General features: G+C 39.8%; 1 protein-coding gene across 1 annotated transcript; it reads right to left on the bottom strand.

Moving 5' to 3' along the window:
- Positions 1 to 312: 312 nt before the first annotated feature.
- slc38a8a (solute carrier family 38 member 8a) lies at positions 313 to 19,501 on the bottom strand. The gene is made up of 10 exons (XM_062421347.1): positions 19,301 to 19,501; positions 15,586 to 15,784; positions 15,304 to 15,460; positions 10,193 to 10,297; positions 9,538 to 9,595; positions 6,239 to 6,353; positions 4,127 to 4,274; positions 3,599 to 3,801; positions 3,469 to 3,520; positions 313 to 415 (listed from the first exon to the last, which is right to left on the bottom strand). Exons 1-10 carry the CDS (start codon positions 19,499 to 19,501, stop codon positions 313 to 315), a joined length of 1,341 nt encoding a protein of 446 aa, XP_062277331.1.
- Positions 19,502 to 20,663: the final 1,162 nt, after the last annotated feature.

Raw genomic sequence — 20,663 nt, 5'->3', positions numbered from 1 at the left:
TGCAAATATACCTGAGGATTTCAACCAGATCTCTGGTGGCAGGAGGCAAGACTGAGCTCATCTTTAAGGGTGCAACTATGAACAATTAACCCAAGTGAAAGTGACATGAAAGACTGTGGAAGGGAGGAACATTTCCAAGGGGTCTCTTGATTGTTCTGGAGTCCATTTGTCCATTTTTAATGAGCCCATGGTTGCCAAAAATCAAAAGCGCCAGGAAAAAAAAAAGATATGGCACCAGACAGTGAGGGAATGGGGAGTACAAATTAAGATCTAGTCACCAGCGTCCTGGATCAGTAGTGAAAGTGGAAGGGGTTAGATCCTTCCGAGGAGCTGCATGACAGCGATGGTGGTGCTCTGGCCAAAGATGAATGCGCCGCAGAGCAGGGTGATCCCTCCCCAAACTGTGAGGACAACTCTGGAGAGGAGAAGGTGCAAGTGACAGAAATGTAAAGTGAAGCAAATAACGCGGCCATCCCTCTGATATGTCCAATGTAAACCTGATTGACTCAAATGAACTCAGACCAGTCTTGTAGCACTTCCAATGATTCTTTTTTTCCAGGTGATAAAACACTAATGAAGGCACCGTCACCTAACAGCAAGATGGTTCTCCTTACTTTATCATCTCCACACATCTGGCTATTCGCTGCATGAAGTGGTCCTACAGTATCTCACAAAAGTGAGTACTCCAAATATTTTATTATATCTTTTCATGGGACAGCATTATAGAAATGAAACTTCAGTGTACAGCTTGTATAGTAGTATAGATTCATTGTCCTCTGAAAATAACTCAACACACAGCCATTAATGTCTAAACAGCTGGCAACACAAGTGAGTACACCTCACAGTGAACATGTCCAAATGTGTGACCACCATTATTATCTAGCACTGCTTTAACCCTCTTGGGCATGGAATTCACCAGAGCTACACAGGTTGCTACTGGAATCCTCTTCCACTCCTCCATGATGACATCACGGAGCTGATGGATGTTGGTGGACACCTTGCGCTCCTCCACCTTCCGCTTGAGGATTCCCCACAGGTGCTCAATTGGGTTTAGGTCTGGAGACATACTTGGCCAGTCCATCACCTTTACCTTCAGCTTCCTCAGCAAGACAGTTGTCATCTTGGAGGTGTGTTTGGGGTCGTTATCGTGTTGGAAAATTGCCCCGCGGCCCAGTTTCCAAAGGGAGGGGATCATGCTCTGCTTCAGAATGTCACAGTACATGTTTGAATTCATGCTTCCCTCAATGAACTGCAGCTCCTCAGTGCCGGCAGCACTCATGCAGCCCCAGACCATGACGCTACCACCACCATGCTTGACTGTAGGCAAGACACAGTTGTCTTTGAACTCCTCACCAGGGTGCCGCCACACACGCTCGACACCATCTGAGCCAAACAAGTTTATCTTGGTCTCGTCAGACCACAGGACATGGTTCCAGTAATCCATGTCCTTGGACTGCTTGTCTTCAGCAAACTGTTTTCGGGCTTTCTTGTGCATCAGCTTCAGAAGAGGCTTCCTTCTGGGACGACGGCCATGCAGACCAATTTGATTTGGTGCGTTGTATGGTCTGAGCACTGACAGGCTGACCCCCCACCTCTTCAACCTCTGCAGCACTCATTCGTCTATTTTTTGAAGCCAACCTCTGGATATGGCGCTGAACACGTGGACTCAACTTCTTTGGTCGACCCTGGCGAGGCCTGTTCCGAGTGGAACCTGTCCTGGAAAACCTCTGTATGATCTTGGCCACCGTGCTCTAGCTCTGTTTCAGGGTGTTAGAAATCTTCTTATAGCCTAGGCCATCTTTATGAAGAGCAACAATTACAGTACATTTTTCAGATACTCAGAGAGTTCTTGCCACGAGGCACCATGTTGAATATCCAGTGACCAGTATGAGAGGGAAAAACACCACATTTAACAGCCCTGCTCCCCATTCACACCTGAAACCTTGTAACACTAATGAGTCACATGACACCAGGGAGGGACAGTGACACAATGAGTCACAATTTGGACATGTTCACTGTGAGGTGTACTCACTTAATGGCTGTGTGTCGAGTTATTTTCAGAGGAAAGTGAATCTATACTGCTATACAAGCTGTACACTCACTACTTTAAGTTATATCAGTTTCATTTCATGTCAGTTTGTTTTCTGATAGTTACGAGTTGGAGCATCTCACTAGCAGCTCATTAGAAGCATAATGACACCTTAACAGTGGAAAGATGCATCATTCTTCCTGCAGTTGTCAAGATCAGATCAGTGCTGACATGGCAAACATAAAGCATGCCAAAACTAAACTAAACTAAACGTCTAAATCTCTGCTCTATCTTCACAGCACTATACGTTGCATTGTTCATTATATTCCTAAAATACAAAAGTGGAAAGAAGCCGTAGCTGAAAATGAATGGTTTGTCCTGAGGGAGTGTTTGAGATCAGGTCAAAAGGGTTTCTGTGCAAGTAGAAATGTACAACTACTTGTGTGCAAGTAGATAATTTGACATGGAGCCAATTTTGGGCAACGGCAGTCTGCAGTAATGTACAGTATGTGGCAGAGGTAGGCAAGTAGTGGCTGAATTTGGCCCTGCAGCAGAACTATTTGGCCCTCTGATGAAAACTATGACTTTCATAGTTAACGTTGAAACTATCATTTTTCACAAATCTAAAAATAACAAAATAAACACACACCTGCTGAGGCATTTAAACTGTCATACTACCTTAAGTCCAACAAACCTTCCAGAAATTAAAGTTTACTACATGAATTCAGCAACTTTTGCCAGTGGAAGTATAAGTATGAAGAAGTAGAAGAATGCTGTGTTGATGCCATTTTTCCCTTTTAGATACAATCTTTAACAGTGTTGTAAATGTGTTTTATTCTTAAATAAATTAAAAGAAATAAACATATAAACCTGTGTTTCCACTGCATTGATTAACGGCCCCCCCCAATAAAAAATCCTTTAAAAGACTGCTGCATCGTTGTACCTAATTGCTGACCAATGGTAAATATGTTTATGTAAGAATATACACACAATATATACATGTGGGTTGATGACTGTCAATCATTCAGGTCATCCTGAAACTATTCCTTATATTCCTTTTCTTTGCACTCAGGCCCAAAGTAGATTTTGGCCTGAGGTGGCACTACAACAAAAGGTCAGAGGTCAGGAAAGTCATCAAGGTTCATCTTCAGAATACATTTCATAAAAATCTGAACTGATCATGTCAAAAATAGATGAAGTGACCAGTCAACCTGACTGTCAGACAACACCATCCTCAGGCTGACCGCTAGCAGAGCAAAGAACTGCTTTTTACTTTAGATGTATGTTGGAGGGTGAATGTACTGTCTGACACCCAACTCAGGCAGTTCAATTCATTTTACCAATGACACTCAATCTTTGTCTCTGAGTTTCTCATTGGATCATCACCCTTCAGATGTATGTTTACCTCACATTAACATATAAATTAAGTTTTCTCTCACCTGGTCTTGCAGGGCACTGGCTCAGACTGCATGGCAAACATCAAACAGAGTCCTGTTCAAATACAGAGCCGGATTTTAAGGAGATGCGCGGCACATTTGAGAGAAGATGAGTCAATAATAAGAGCATTACCTGGGAAGATGAAGATGAAGAAGGCACTGATCCCTCCGATGACACTGATGACCTTGCTGATGTCTGGTACGAACATGGCGATGAGAAGTGTTATCGTTATCCACAGGCCGGTCAGTATGTACCGGCTGCGGCTTTCAAACTCCACGGTCACCTCGCCGTTGTGCTGCCGCCGCCAGACCAGCAGAGGGTCCTGGATCACTGATCTGAAGTGCAGAAACAGGGGTGTTAATGTTTGTTCAGTAAAGGACTAAGGACCGTCTTTATGCAGCCTAAAACAATCAGCAGTTTTTCATATTGTTGGAATTCCCTTATTTTGAACCATAAGGCTAAAAGTTATGGAAGAGGCTCTGCTATAAAATAAGTTGCCGATTTCAAAAAGTAAAGATCAATAAGATCAGGTCCTGGTTTTCTAGGAAAAAGTCAAAAAGCAAACAGTCAACAACATTATTGAGTCTTTATGAGATTCAACTGATAGGATATAAATCTGCATTGTAAACTACAGCAACTTGAGTCAGAATGGCCGCTGACCTGCCCAGCAGCAGGATGATGGGATAGATGGTGATGATGGAGATTCCAAACAGCAGCCTAGCGATGAGCATCAGCATGTCGTCGCCCGTGTACGACATCAAAATGTCGGCCTTCACGTCCTTTCCAAATGTCATGTACCCATAAACCCCTGCAACAGACAATCAAAAGATGGCGTTTCTTACATTCAGCGACATATCTATATGAGCAGAATGGCAAAACTGACATTTTCAGTCACAAACTAAAGCCAAGAGAGCTAACTCAGCACAACCGTTGATGTATGAAGGAAATTCAACCCAGAGGGCTGCTGCTCCTCACTTCAGCGTAATGTGGCTCAAGTGGTCCATCATATCTCTGGAGCTGACGACGGGGGCTCAGTCCACCTTTGAGCGCTCTACAGTATTTAATATGGAGTGTTTTTAATATATTCAGATGAGATGAAATGGCGATACCTGCAGGGCATTTCAGTTAATTGTGGAAGCAATTCTATTCACTTGCTATTCAGTGACGTGAAATGTACAAAATATAAATCACACAACTTGAATTGAATGACAAACGGTAGGAACACTAGACATAATATACAAATATTCAAAGTAAGCACGGTTTCTAAAGAGACTGCAGAGTTAAATGTAAGACTTTATGAGACCATTTTAATAACACATTAAATGAATTCAATATCTGTTTCATCATCATGCAAGGATGAAAATAATGGACAACCAGCGGGGACGATGTGCTCTAGAATTATTAACTGAAAAAGTTGTGTAGTAGATATGAACATCCAGAATAAATAAGCAGGTGCTGGACCCAATAATTCAATGCTCCCTATGCAGGTATAATTTAATGGGATATCGTAAGTGACGTGGGATGTGGAATTGACACATCATGTGACTGTCAGGTGATACAGGTGACTATACATTCTGTGATATCCTATTAAATTCTACCAGCATTGGGAGCTACAGTGTGCTGACTTTTTTATAGAATGATCTATCATCATCACATTGTTTTCCATGCTTCCTAAGGATATAATGAATTACATTGATAAAACATGGACCTGGATAAGCACACATTTAAGTTTTTGCTAAAATTGACAGAGTGAATATTTCAGAATATAGACTTTTTAATAGAATATAAGCCTTTTTATGAGGAAACTGAATTCCAGAGCAGCCAAAACACTGGTGACCTGCACTCAAAACTTTGCATGAACACATCCTGTATAAACAGAGATGAAGGAGTGAAGCTGCTGCTCCTGTTCTAGTAACTTGCTTCGTTATGCAGGCTGTGTTGTGGAACTACGAAGCTATATGTGAATCTTAAAATATGGCGTATTCAGCATGCAAAGTAGTCTTATCCATAACTAGATGCGATTATTTTCCATATTTGACATTTTTGTGCTTTTTTTTTTACATCACATGAATAAACTATTGAAAACAAAAACTGTTAACACTTAGACATTTCTGCTGCCAAAATCTAGAGGAAAAGTACAGATAGTTAATCATTGCCTGACAAGGTATCTGTCTGGCACGAGAAACCAGCAGTGTGGATTCATAAAAATGAGACAGTCATCTCACTGAGGCTAAAAATATTTCCCGCTCACAGAGCTGCAGTAACAGAAGACAACCTAAAAACCATGTACGCTGTCATTAATCCTCTTAGGTTTAAAAAAGGACATGCAGCTCAATGTGCGGTTGTAATTGCCATTCATTAGTCTGTTAGTGTGGTAAACTATAATCCCTGTTTCTTAGAGCTCTGGGTTTGAAAGCACAGTTGTGTGAAAAACTTTCCTCCCATCTCTGACATCATTATCATAGAAATCAAAGTAATCCGCTCTCGATCGCTCGTCTCTTTGTCAAGTTCCTGCAGAAATAACTCCCATTTTTCCAATGAGCTGATTGGCCATTACTCTGGCTGTCGGCGCGTTTTGATCCGGGGCCGCGCAACCGAGGTTACCGTTGTTCAAAATGAGCCGTCTGCGAGTTACCGGGAAAATATCGCTTTGTGATGCGGGCCCCTGAGGTTTTCATTTAGTGTTGATTTTGTGCTGGGAGATGTGTGGAGACGGATGTGCGTGTGTTAAAATCGTGGGAGTGGGAAAGAGGGAGTAGAGACGTGTCTGACCTGTGAGGGAGTAGATGACGAGGCAGAAGATCATGGAGACCACGGAGATGAAGACCCAGTGAGAGAGCCGCTGGTTCTCCATGCTGCTGTAGATGGCGATGGACGCCTCGTGGCACTGGAACACACACACACACACACACACACACACACACACACAGAAAGAAAGTAAACCATAAAGCGATTTTAAAAGAGAAAAAATACAACAATGTGCAATCAGTACAATTTTAAATTACAGCTGCACACTTCTTCCACTAGTTCCTCCTCTTTAATTGAAGGTGGTGTTAATTATTGTAGTGTTTGGTGGGAATTAACTCCGGGTGAAGACACACTACAGATCCACTGACAGATAAAGTAGGACATCAAACCAGGGGCTAGTTGATGGTCTGACAGATTGTGTGCCTCTTTTTTACAGCCACTATTGGATTTTTCTCATCCGTTTTTGAGCTCACAGTGCAAGGTGAGGATCCAAAGGTCTCTGATCTTTCAGCTGCTGTGATGAACTTCCATGAGATTGGGAATTGAATGAATGGCTATGGGCCAGTTAAACCATCTCGGAGGTCAGGATACAGACTCTTGTCCCCACTTGATCCCAGCTGCCATCGCCCCGGCTTAAATCTCGTTTCCCCTCTATCCTGCCTTCCCCCTCATCCACTTGTCTCAGGATCTCATCAGCTCTCCTTTCAGCCCTTTGCAATGCAATCACTCACCCTGAGGGAGTGTGTCTCTGTGTGTGTTCGTGTGACGGCACATGCATCAATCCTTTCCCCCCCCTCCTTTTATTAGATCCCGCCAGCATCCTTCAGGGTTACCTTGGCAACATGGGAAGTTACACATCAGTCTGTCCTGCTTTGGATTGACAGAATGATCTTTTTCCTGTAGTCTACCCCTCTATTAAATATGAAAAGCTCACTCTGCCGAGCTCTCGTGGAGCGCGGCGGCCCCAAGCTGCGCCAGATAGCTGACCTTTACATTACACTTAACACACTCTCAAGAGCAAAGTCTGCAGACTATTGAAAAAAAATCACCTCCATGCCTTCCATTGTTCACAACATACAAATATGCTTAAATTCTGAACTAGATCAATAATGTGGGGTAAATAAACTTATATTCCTTTAGTGATAAATGCTCAGGCTTTCAGATATGTGTCTCAAGATTTGCCTCCAGGCCAAAACTATAGCAGTGAACAAAATGTCATTTCTGGCACTCAAAGCATTGGAAAAATTACATTAAAAAAAGAAACCTTCATACATTTTTCTAGCCAGAAACATTTCTCGATAATCCACCTCATTGTCAAAAGATCATTCACCTTCAGCAAAAGTAGCTCCGAAGGAAACACTTCACAGTGAGGTGTGGGTTATGCAAAGTGGTTCAAATTTGTTCAAGACTGGAAAAAGGGGAACAAAGTTTGCCTGTCTAGCTTGGCTCTCTTCCAAGGTAAAAAATGACAGTCTACCAGCACCTATAAAAGTCACTAATGAACACTTTATATCTCCCTGGTATAATCTACTTGTGCAGTGCCAGTTCAAAATATGCCTGTTTGCTTGGGCTCCAGCTGCTACTTCAATGTATAGGAGAAGTAATACAGCTGATGTGAGGTGTGACTGAAAGAAACTTACATTCTATTATACACAGATGTTATAAATAATACAGCAAGTGTTAAACCCAGTTGACCTACGTTCAACCATATACCTGATGCCTTCTGTGTAGTCACATCACTGCTGCTAACCCTGCACAGAACAGAGCGGCTTGCTGATCGCTGGATTATTCAATGTTTAATATTAAATGTATTGCGGGTCCAAGTTGCACCAAATTACTAAATTATTAAATATCAAGAGATATGTGAAGGACATACATACAGAAAGATAGTCCTTTCTTTATTAGAGAGATTTTTTTTTAAACTGTCAAAACAAATTTTTGTAAGGATTTAACAGACAAGAATAAATGTGTTCATTTGTGAACTTTAGAGGTGTTGGTTTGGGGATTTTGTTACTAATAGACAAAGACAGACTAGCCGTTTATACCTCCACTTTCAGTCTTTGGCCCCGTTTACACCCAGCATCAACATGTGTGATCAGTGTTCCAATCACAATTAGACAGCTCTGAGTACGTCAGATAAACACATGCGTCATTTCCATTTGCAAAGACCAAATGCATTGTTGTTTTTAACCAAAAGCAAATCAGACAGCATGTTTCGTGTGTTCTCCACTCGAGAATCCATTTAGCCTGTTTTTGTGGCGGCTTCTTGTTGCGCACTTAAATAGGAAACTGTTGGGGTGTGAAAGAGTACATACTGACGCAGAGCATGTCAGTTGAGTAGGCAGTCTGTACACACTACACAAACAATGTGGTCTGAGCGATACTGAGTGATACTGATCTTTTCATGCAGCTGTTAGCAAGGCGGCAAATAAGTGCTGTTCCCCAAATATCAAAATATTCCTTTAAAGAGCAGCCTGGAACAACTGAATGCTATTACTGGCACCATGATTAAAGATAGTGGAGAGCCAGACGCATATGTTGGTCAGCCTTATCACAGATATATCGGTGTCAGCATGTGTTGTCCGATATACACCAATATTTTTTTAACATTGTATAGGTAGCGTTTTTATGTATATTTGATCCTTTTTCTTAGTTCAATAGTTTAATACATACGCACATATGTTTTTTTTGTTATATGAGTTTTATCATTTACAGGAATTTCACATTATTAAATGCCCAGTGCACTGTGTTCATAGTTCAACTGTAAAATATCCTTTGATAACCACGTTGCAAAAAAAATTTACGTTTTATATACATAATGTGTATATGCAAGATTATCAGCCGATATATCAATAAACATTTTTTTACTTTACTAACATATCGGCATCTGCCCCAGAAGTCCAGTATCGGTCGGGCCCTAGTGGACACAAGTGAAATTCCATTCACCTCTATTGCACTGGCATGGAAGAAAAAATCTGGACAATTTAAAACGAGGGCAAAAAATATCTGCATGGCTGGATATCACTTTAGGTGACTGAGAAAACGTTTGGTAATTTGGATGAGCCAACCCCTGAAGGTCAAATGGTAATGAAGACTTTGTACCTCAAAACTTGTTAGATAATCACTTTTTTTTAAAACCTACTCACATTTGCAATTTGGCAGCAAGCACTAAACAGATTTCCCCTCTTTAAGCATGCATACATACACAAACCCTCCCACACACAGCTGCCTCCAGCCTTACCACATCATGATGTTGCAAACACATGTTAACCAAGTCCCTAAAGGTCTCGCGTATGAATACATTTCAAAAGGGTTGCACTTACTTGGAAACCAAAGCAAATGGTTGGGATGACACTGAACATAGAGGCCCACGAGCTGATCCTGCACACAGACGGGAGGGAGACACAAGAGTCATTTTGTGGAGTTCATAAATGCCACAAGAAGAAGGGAGAAGAAGGGAAAAGAAGAGAAAATAGTTATTAGGGCACCATTCATAATGCTGTGGCATTTAGAGACACTTCACCGTAGAGTTCATCTGTCGATCACAGGCACATACAGTTGATGAGAACAGCAGAGGTAAGTCAGTGAGGCAGACTGAGCGTCTCTATTGTGACAGAGGTTCAAAGAGCAGAATGATTTGGATCTAATTCGTCTGTGCTGGTGGCCTGGATTCAAAGCAGTTTCATGGATGAGACTCACGACAGCCATATTTTCAGGAAGCGACCCCATGACATTGCCGTGGTGATTGAGTATATTTATGACCCAGAAAGACGGCATAGAAGACAACATTTGTGCTTTCAAAAAAAGATGAAGACACGTAAAACTTTGTTTCCATTTTTCTCATTCTTTTTTATTTCCACACCACTGATGTGTGAAGGCAAATTATATACCTTGCTTCACCAATTTTTACTTTATTCACCACTGTGACCAGTGGACCAAATAGATTGTTTGAAGCCCCCCCCAACCCCACACACGTACCCACTGCTGTAGAGAGGGGTGATGTGAACCAGAACGGCAGGCCTGGTGTGGTATTTGATGATGATGGCTATGGTCAGGTAGGTCGCTGCCAGAGTGCCCAGAACGCTGTGAGAGGACAGAGATAAAATGCTTGGTTCAGAGAGAAATCGGTTAAAGGCTGGGACATTTAAGTGCAATGGACATGGGGATTACTGGAAACTGACCACTGGGTTCATTTCCCCCAGTAAGGTCCTGTCAACCAGTCATATTACCCATTCACAGGCGTGTTTGTATTCAGGTATGTCATGATTTGTGTGTGTGTGTGTGTGTGTGTGTGTGTGTGTGTGTGTGTGTGTGTGTGTGTGTGTGTGTGTGTGTGTGTGTGTGTGTGTGTGTGTGTGTGTGTGTGTGTGTGTGTGTGTGTGTGTGTGTGTATGAGTATAAAGGAAAATGAGTTTGGGTCACTGATCTTATATTGAATAGTAAGTCAATGTGTATCTAGAGTAAGATGAAAGCATGTGTGTTGTGCTGCAAGTGGTTGAATGAAGCAGTGGTTTGGTTATTGTAGATGAGTTGAGCATGAACATACAAGTATTATATGGCTATAACATGTATGTCTCTCAATATGTAGAAACATGATTAAAGTTTAAAAAGTATGTTTGCCAGGGCTTCTTTGGTTCCACATGTATTTTTGTGTTTAAAAAGGTGTGTAGTACATTTATCTGATGTGTTAATGCTGTTGTTTCTATGGTGATGGGTGATTACATCAGACATTAACATGATGGGCTATAGAGATGTATTGCTGGGTACTTTGTATAACGATGGCTAATTATGCAAGGCTGCAGCAGACGGTATCGGTTGCTGTACTGGAGAAAAAAAACATGCTCTGAATGAGTTTTCATACTGAATGATTGTTTAAGCAGACACACTTGGGTGAACTTGTTTTTAAAAAGTAGTTGGTAAAGTTGTGTTTGACTTGAAATACAGCAATCAGTCTTGTGATACATGGTTTATAGAGATACATTTGTTGTTGCATGATGGTTTATAGGAGGTGTGTTAGTATTTGGCAGACAAAGGAAGAAGTGCATAGTTAAGGAGAACACTATTTAAAAAGTATCAGGACAGAGTTGTACATACACTGAACAAAAATATAAATGCAACACTTTTGTTTTTGCTCCCATTTTTCATGAGCTGAACTCAAAGATCTAAAACATTGTCTATAGACACAAAAGACCTATGTCTCTCAAATATTGTTCACAAATCTGTCTGAATCTGTGTTAGTGAGCACGAGATAATCCATCCCACCTCACAGGTGTGCCTTAGGCTGGCCACTCTGAAATGTGCAGTTTTGCGTTCAGTATCTGATGTGACCAGATACTGACTGGTTTTCTAACCCCCCCAGACCCCCTCTAGGATAACTATTAATGATTTGTGATAACAGTATCTTGGAAAACTTTCCATTGCTATTGACACTTATGTGTATGGTTGTGGAAGTCATTGGTTGGTTGCCTTTGAGAGAGATATTTGATGATGAAAGATGAAATCCAGTGAATCACATATATGGACTGGATTTATTGTTAGTGAAAGTAAAAAAAACCTTCATAGACAGTGTGTGTAGTTTCCCCTGCGATATTAAGCAATGTGAACTTTTCCAAAAAACAAACAAAAAAAAACAGATTTCAGATGTGAGGTGGCTGCAATTGTTGATGTAAACAGCTGACGCGAATTGAGCAGCAAGTCTACACCGCAAAATCCAATCAGCGGCAAGTTTCTCCCGACGTCACAAGCGCGAATGAAGCGACGATCCAAAAATGTATATTTATGATCAAGCGCCGCGATTAAAGCGATTTTTTGGCGTCAGACGCTTTTGTTCTGATCGCAACTTTAGGACTGGCACATGAGCAGGGCCTTCCTTTTGTGTTTAATAGGCAGGACTGTGCTGTACAGGTGTGCTAATGAGCATTCAGGATGAATGGCTGATGGGTAATTCTGATGGAATGCGGAAGACAATAACAGAGCATTTAGTATGGTGATAGCTTTAGAGGTGGGGTGTGGTCTGATTGGTTGTTTTGAAATGGCTCCACCCATACACGAGCAAGGTATAAAGATAGCAATGTCCCAGAAGACATTACTATACATGGTACTTTTGTGCTTTGCTGGTTTTAATTGCATAGTTTCTTCATTGAAATAAAATCCATCCACCGATCTTGCAAGGTAAGCATTATGTTTTCTTCTTTGGAATCAGATTACCCATTGTTTTACACTGTACCTAATGATGGAAGAAATACTGAGTATTGTAAGTTAAATATATAAGAATAATGTGGAAGGGACATTTGTGTGCCAAGAACCAAGTTATTAGGACTATAAAATGAAGGGATTTATCAGTCTATATGAATTATGTTGCTGTGTGTTTCTTGTTGTGTAGTTTCATATTTATACAACAGCAAATGTATTATGGTAAAGTACAAGTGGATACTAACATAGTTTTAGGTCCACAATCTTTTTTCTTTTTTTTTTTTTAAACACCAGCAGTTATTTTTAATGTTACAATAGTACATCATTCATGTGTTCCAGGTTTAACACTTGGAATTGCATTTATCAAGACAGATTAAGAATGAAACCGCACACAATGTGATGTTATATGTAATGGGTATAGTGTGTTATTATAGCTTTAAGGATATTAGGTAGTGAGTTGAAGGCACAGTTATGGCATCAATGTTGCAGAGGCTTAAAGTATATATTGTTGGAAATATATGGTAATATGTTATTATGTTTGTACTGTTTAAATGTTGATGTTGCAGTTGGTTTAGAAAGAGCTTTGAGCATGTATTTATAAGTAATACATTTTCAGATGCCTCGTACAAAGTCTTACAAGCGTTCCCAGGCTACTAAGCGGAGGTTGGCGGAGCGCCGTTCTCGTGTGATTGAACCTCAACCACCTGCTGACGACAGTTCTGCATGTATGTGGCTGCTCATTTTTTCCATACAAAATTTTTGTGTGCACTCTCGTTGTGTCATTACAAATATGTAACGAAACATCTGTTACGTGTTGATCAAGCTATTTTGTTGTAGACAGTTTCAGAAATAGTATAACTACAATAAAATAGCTTACTATTTTATATCTACAAGGTAACATCAATGTCATAATGGTGTTGTCATTGTCTACTTTCAACATATATATGAGCAATGTAATGAATATGATGGTTTCCTTTTACACATGTCGTTCCAAAAGTTGTTGTGACTGGGGAAGTCAAGGCATTACATCCACTAGAGCCTCATGGGTACGCGCTTGTTGGAGGCAGCAAAAAGGTAACAAATTGTGTTCTTTCAATCTTTACATTGGTGTTGATGAATTGATGAAACTGTTTTCTGTAGACAGTTGTGTAATACATACTGTGCTATTTGTCTTTAAAGGTGTCCCAGCTCGGGGAACCTAAACAGTCCAGCACCTCGCCAAAAAGGATGGCCCAGCACCAGGTTAGTTTGGTTTGTATTGTGTAAAGTTGCATTTTGATATGTTGACGGATGATGTTTTTGGAAAAAATACATTGTTGGTAATAGTTTTTCTTGTGTTTTTTCTCACAGGTGGACTCGTCGCAAGTGGTTTTGAAAGAGTGTTTCATTCTGCTATCACCTGTGGTTTTTGGCACAAAATTGTTGCACAGTACTTGAAGGGCATAACTTGTCATTAGTTGATGCCTTATGTGTTAATGTATATTGAGACATGTAAGGGGACTATCTGTATATTGTAGCTGATGGGACACTGACATTAAAAATAATTACAGTGTACACTTCTTGGAGATCACATAAGGGATATCATTTGTCGTTTGTCATTTTGCGATGTGTGTTTGCAAAAAATGCTTATCGTTACCTAGTTTCTATAGTAATGGTAAAAGAGTAATGAGCAACATACCAACAGTTTTGTCATATGCAAAGCCCAACCAGTAGTGGGGAAGCATGAATAATACATCAGCTGGTACCGTAATTAGACATTTTCGTCTGCGGGTGGCACCAGAGGAAAGTTTGTGGATCGTCCAAAATTTAAAACATTTGTCACCTGAGGGGCATGAATGTTCTCCTTTAATTTTGTAGCAATCTGCACATTAGATTTTTATATTTCTTGTGTTCAAGTAGAAATTTGGCCTGCAGGATATGCACTGGAAAATGTGAAAATTAAGTTAACATTTTATGGAAATATCTAGGGAATAGTTGTCAAATAATCTTGTCCTGGACCAAACTATTAGAGAACTAAAAACTCATTTTAAAAGCAAATCTGCGTATTTTAAAAAGAAAATGAAACCAACATTGAAGCTATAAAATCTGTGAAATGTATATTTAAAAGAAAAAGTACTAAGGCTTCAAAATGGTAAAAGCAGTATGAACGCAGAATTAATGCAAAAAGTACCAAAAACTGCAGTTCTTTAAAAGGCCACTAGAGGGTGGCTCCAAAAGTGAGTTAATCCCCATAAATGTCATGTTAGAATGCCCAATTTTACAGCAAAAACCTGGTTCAAAGTTTTGGTCTCTACCCAATTTTCCCAATAACAATACGGGGAGGGAATTGTTATGTAACTCGCCTGTTTAAATGTTATTAAAGTTTAAAGTTATGCATAATCACATAGCAGCTTTGAATGACAGGTGGGTGCTGTCAGAAGCAAGTCGCTACCAAGGCGACGACAACATTGGTCAGGTAACGTAACCACGGTGTAACCCCAGATCCACAGATTATATATAGATCAATTAAGTGTATTTTCTGTTAGTTTTTAGTTAATTGTAACATTTTGGTCGCTTTAAAAAAATCTTGTTTGGCATTGACCCTCAAAAGAATCTTATGTTTATTTTTTTTCCAGTAAACGCATTTTGTTTTAATGCTTTTAGGACTGTTTTTCACTATAAAAATTAGCAAAAGTATTCGCATTATACCATAGGCTGTAAATGACCTGAGCTACCCAATTCTGGCTACAAAAAAGATGGCGACTGTCCAAATGTAAACTCAAGGCTATAAAAAGGAATGAGTGACATTACAGAGACTACATCCATTATTTTCTATGGTGTGTACATAAGCATATTGTACTATTACATCCTGGTGCCAAACTATGTGTGTGTGTGTGGACAACAGAATGTGCACTGACCTGATGTATTTTTGAATGCTGATCTCTTTGGGGATGGATAGAGGCAGGATGAGGATGACACAGAGCAGCACAAGGCCAAAGCGCTGGTCTGTGTAGAAGTGGTGTGGCATCTCCGACTCTGGCAAACCAGTTACAACCTCGTACAAGGAGCCGCACACTGGCAGACACACAACAGGCAAACAAGAACGCATAAACATTGCCGTTTCACCACTGTCTGAAACATCATGTTACACTGAATGTGGAAAATAAGCAGAAAGAAACAAGAAAGACTCTCCAACTCACGCTTCTCCAGCTGGTCATCCACTATGACTAGAAAAGCCACAGAGATCATGAAAAGGTTGAAGACAAAGCAGATCTCACACAGCTGACCAATGGCCGGTCCGCACACCTCCTTCACCACCGCTTGGTAGGTACACTGGCCACTGATGGACGAGGAGTAGCCCAGGATGATCAGACCACTGACCAGGAACACAAGGGAGATCTGAGTGGAAGAGGGGAAAAAAAGACAAGAGTCAGACAACACATTTGAAAAAGGTACAATCTTACATCTACATACACACACTCTGACTTCACAGCTTAGACATTTGTGTGTTTTTCCACACACTGTGCATTTATTCTTAAAAAGCATCTGAACATCTCTCAAGCAAACTAAAATAAGAGTTCTTTATCTAAAATTGACCCTAGCCAAGACCAAACTACCAACAGACCTATTTGTCATGAGCACTGTGGAGAACATTCATATAGTAATTACAGCATCAGCAATAATATATCTTTCCAATATATCCTGATGACTTCAGTTTTTGTTGTTACAGAAAAATTGGACTATCCCAGAGTCAATTGTTAGACACATTAAAACTGTTCATCTCAGTTAGAAAAAATAACAACACTCACAGCTCTGTTAGGCTACACATGGAAACAGCTGTGCAAGCCTGTAGTGCCTTTAACAAGCACTACAGGCATTTGGTGACCAAAGTCTTAGACATGATAACTACAAATTTTCAAGGCAATTCGTCCAGTAGTTGTTGAGATAATTCAGTCTGGACAAACTCATAGAGCCATCGACTAAATGATTGACATGGTCAGAGAAAAGAGTCATGTACCAAAAACTGGCTTTGTATAATAATAATGCACACCCTCTACATGTTCTGCTTGAGTTTAAAGATTCAACATTTAGTCTTGGTTAGTTCAATGAAAAAAAAGGAACGTTGTAGTAGTGCAACTTAAAATGAGGAATCACACCACAATAGTATGGGGAAACACAATCAAACAATACCAACCCTGACCACTGGATGGTGCCAAAGCCACAAATATTCAAATCTTACACATACAGGTAGTGGCTTAAATGAATGTTCACTAACTCAGTTGCAAATGTGCAAACCGTGAAAACATCAAGGTTTCTATTGTTTTTTTCGTTAACAGAAATAATTAAACGTTTCCATTGTCACATCTTTCTGTTCAAATTTCTGGCATCCAGTTTTAATTAAGTGGCATTGATACAATTATTGAATGCATGGATGGACATGTCTTGACATAAAATAAAGTGACAGGCCTATTTAATGAAAATTGTGTTGTGAATGAACCAGATGATAATGAAGGAAAAGGAAAGCAATGTCGAGTATAACAACTCTTTCAAATTATGGATACTTACGGAGACATCGTAAAAGGAAATATACTCGATGTATTTTGTATAATCGTGGCTGGACGCTGTACAGAAGTTGCCTGGCATGTATAGGAGGGAATAACTAGTCATGAATTGACATGTCATTAGAACACATTTCTAAATCCCTATTAATCAACCTTGTTTGGGCCTGTATGTCCCAGCATTAGCCTTTTATTACCAACAGCTGCCATAGGCTGTAAACATCAGAGAGATGAGGACGGCTATGCGTGATTGACCTGAGCTTTCCAGTCAAAACTTTGCCAAGTGATTACCTTCACAGTCCAGAAGGTTACCTCTCTATCCCTGCTATGTATCCGGATTAATGTCAGTGTCTTCTGAGTTAACAAGCTGACACAGAGAACAGGGTTACTGAACTCTAATGAAAAGGTGTGGAAGATAAAAATGTTACAACAACAAGAAAACTATCTATACAAGCTAAACACAGGGAAGGTGGTCAATGTGGACATAAACTGGCAGTGATTACACAAATGAGACCTATTGAAGATCGGAGGAGAAAAACATCTGGGAGGGACTTTAGAAAAGCATAGAAGACCAGACACAAACTACAAATTCTATGATCCAATTAAGCTCAAACGTTGCTGTCAAGTGTCCAGTAAGATATTTAGGATCATCTTAGTATCATGGGGGGGCTTGGCCTTATTAAGCAAAAAACAAATTCAAATTTCATTTAGCACCAATTACGCTTTCAACATTATAGGAAATTGTGTCAGAGCTGTTCTCAGGGGTTTTAATGATGTGCAACAAGCTAAATATTCACTGGCAACAGCACAGATGTCCCAGCACCTATTTTAATGCTGATAATGAATACAAAAAGGTTTTAAAAAGCGCATTAAACTTAATGTATGGGACAGTACAAAGCATCATCCCAGTTTTTCGTTTTATAGATATAGAGTAGAAGACTTTTTCGGATAAGATTTGTGTGCGAGTCTTATGATTGTGTATCCTTATTTATTTAATTATCAATCAATCTTTATTTATATATATATATAGCACCAAATCACAACAAAAGTAATCTCAAAACACTTTACATTAGTGTTTTTTTATTACTTGTTGATCTAGTGATTTTTTTTATTTATTTTTTTTACAATTAAGCATTTTGCCCAGAATATCCTCTAATAGAGACTGTCGTCACACTACATTTGGGCAGTCAGCATTCTCTGTGCAAAGCAGCCCTAACTGATGACATGAGCACATTTTAAACCAAATTTAAAAGTCTGCTAAAAGCTTCTCAGCTCTATAACCACAGACTCTACATTGTATGTGATGTGCTATTGTGTGTAGCTTTGTATTTTTATGTTATTGTGCTATTAAATGTTTAAATATTGACCTACTGGAGGAACTGCAGATTAAAATGAGCTATAATCTAACTCTGGTACAGTACATCAAATGGTGTACATGGTCGCAACAAACAAATGACTTACTTATTTCTAAAATCCCATGTGATTTAAATAGATATTGCAGGTTTCAAATCGAGCAGCCTTAAAGTAGGGAACAAACTAACTGTCCTACCTGTTGATGTTAACGTGACACAACACTGAGGACAAACATTGTACATTAAAACTAATTCACATCTTACTTCATCCAAAGTCTGCAGGAAGACAAATGATGAGCAAAGAGCAGCAGAAAAGCAACATGCAATTTCCTGAATATTTTAGGGAATCACATCTACTGGATCCTCTCCATCTCTACTGGGAGGTGATTTATCCAAAAAGAGAGAAAACAACACATGATTTATATTCTTCTTATCTAACTTTTGCATTGAGATTTCATCTGCAGAGTTATACAAAAAATAGGTAAAATATAACTATTTAGGTCGTCCATCCCTTGGAGTACTTGGCGGAAAGGTGGATTCGGCAATATTACGACAAATTCTTTATTCTTAAATAAAAAAATCCAAAAACATTTCAGTATTGCAGCGGTGCGAGTGATGAACTGGACGATAGACTGGAGCAACCCAAGAAAAGTCACACTGATAAGGATTAAGTGAATCTAAAAAGGTGCTAGGGTCAAATCTACCATGGCCTCCTCTGTCAGGTGGAACAGATCACAATCTCCTTAATTGATCTCAGGGGCCTGCGGGAGTCAACAGATAAGATGCCGTTCCCCTACTGCAAACTATATGGAAAGTTGAAGTCACTTTTTATACCCACGTTTATTGAAAAAAGTACATATCAAAAGCTACCTCAAGTTCTGGAAAAATATAGCATTTAAAAAGTTGTTTGGCAGCATCAACTTTTGAGATCTTTGCCGAAAACTAGCAGTGCATAAAACAATCTTATAATCATTTTTTGTATGTAAAAATAAAAAAATTCCCACCAGCTCCACGGTGACTGCGCTGTGGATGCCCCCGGCTCTTTCGAAGGCCCAAGGAAAGTTGAGAAGGCCGGCGCCCAGGGCGGATTTCAGCATGATGAAAATGGCCCCCATGGAGCCAAGCCGAGGCTCGGCCACATCTAGCGGGGGCTTGGCTGAGGCTGAAGCCAACAGGCTGATGCTCTCTCGGGCCAACTCCTCCATGCTTCAAGCGGCGGGACTCACTCACTGACTGACACACACACATACACACACACAGGCTGCATATACAAAAACCCCAAGCGAGCTGTCGGTCAGCCCACAATTACTCCCCGGGCGGGCATGGTGCTCTACGCGGAGGGTTTGGCTGCACACTGAGCAAGGTGAGCCGGGGGGGAGGGGGGGTGGGCTGGGTCTGGTGGAGGGTTGTCGCTGCCTTCAGGGGCTGCTCGGAAAATAAACTGAACCCTTCACACAGATTTCACCCTAACGATAGGAGATTTGGTTGTGCTATTTTTGAATGAAAATGTTATTAAAAAATAAAGGTGCCACAGTACAGGGGGAGTATCACAATGAAATACGAAATATATTAATAATCACATATTTTTATTTATCAATAAAAAGGTTTGCAAATCAATAAAGTTGTTTTGAGTGATCACCTTTAGCCCATGATGAAACTTAATTTGCATTTTAAGAAATTATATTACAAAATGATGCTGGAGTTTTAATAGCATGAGGAAAAAATGACAACAAAGGAAGGGGAAAAAAAGGACAACAAACAATACAACAAAACAAACTAATACCCTTCTAGTCCATCAATCAGGTAAGTAGATTAAGTAAAGTAAACTAAGTTATTTAATACTTTAAGGTCAGGATATATCATGTCAGTATTCAAACAGGGAATAGGTGCATATACCCAAACATACACATACCTATAAATACATAAACACACTTACACATGGCAGAATTTACAATTTATTAACCAATAATTAGCCCTAGTAAGTCTTACTGTGCAAGTATAACAGCCCAAGTCAATATTTTTTTGATAACAGGAAAACAGAAAGAAAAGTAGCCTTAAATGTAGAGTAGATATATAGATTCAATCTTTTAAAGATACACGTTAAGCACTTTGAAATGGAGTAACAATTCATTATTAAGTATATGAACTGTGCTATATAAATAAACTTGCCTGGTGTTTTTATTCAAACATTAAAATTACATTTTATTTTTTTTAAGTCTCTAGACTCAGACTACAGAAGCTGAACTTTACTAGGTGGAATATCCAAAGTGGTTCCACTTATGAGTCAGAGGTTTTGAGTGGCTAACAACATTGGATTGTTACCAAGGCAGCAATTGACCAATGTCTGAGCTGCTGCAGGCAAAAAGA

Source organism: Scomber scombrus, chromosome 6, assembly GCF_963691925.1.
Source record: "Scomber scombrus chromosome 6, fScoSco1.1, whole genome shotgun sequence".
Taxonomy (NCBI): domain Eukaryota; kingdom Metazoa; phylum Chordata; class Actinopteri; order Scombriformes; family Scombridae; genus Scomber; species Scomber scombrus.
This window is presented reverse-complemented; position numbering and strand designations above follow the sequence as displayed.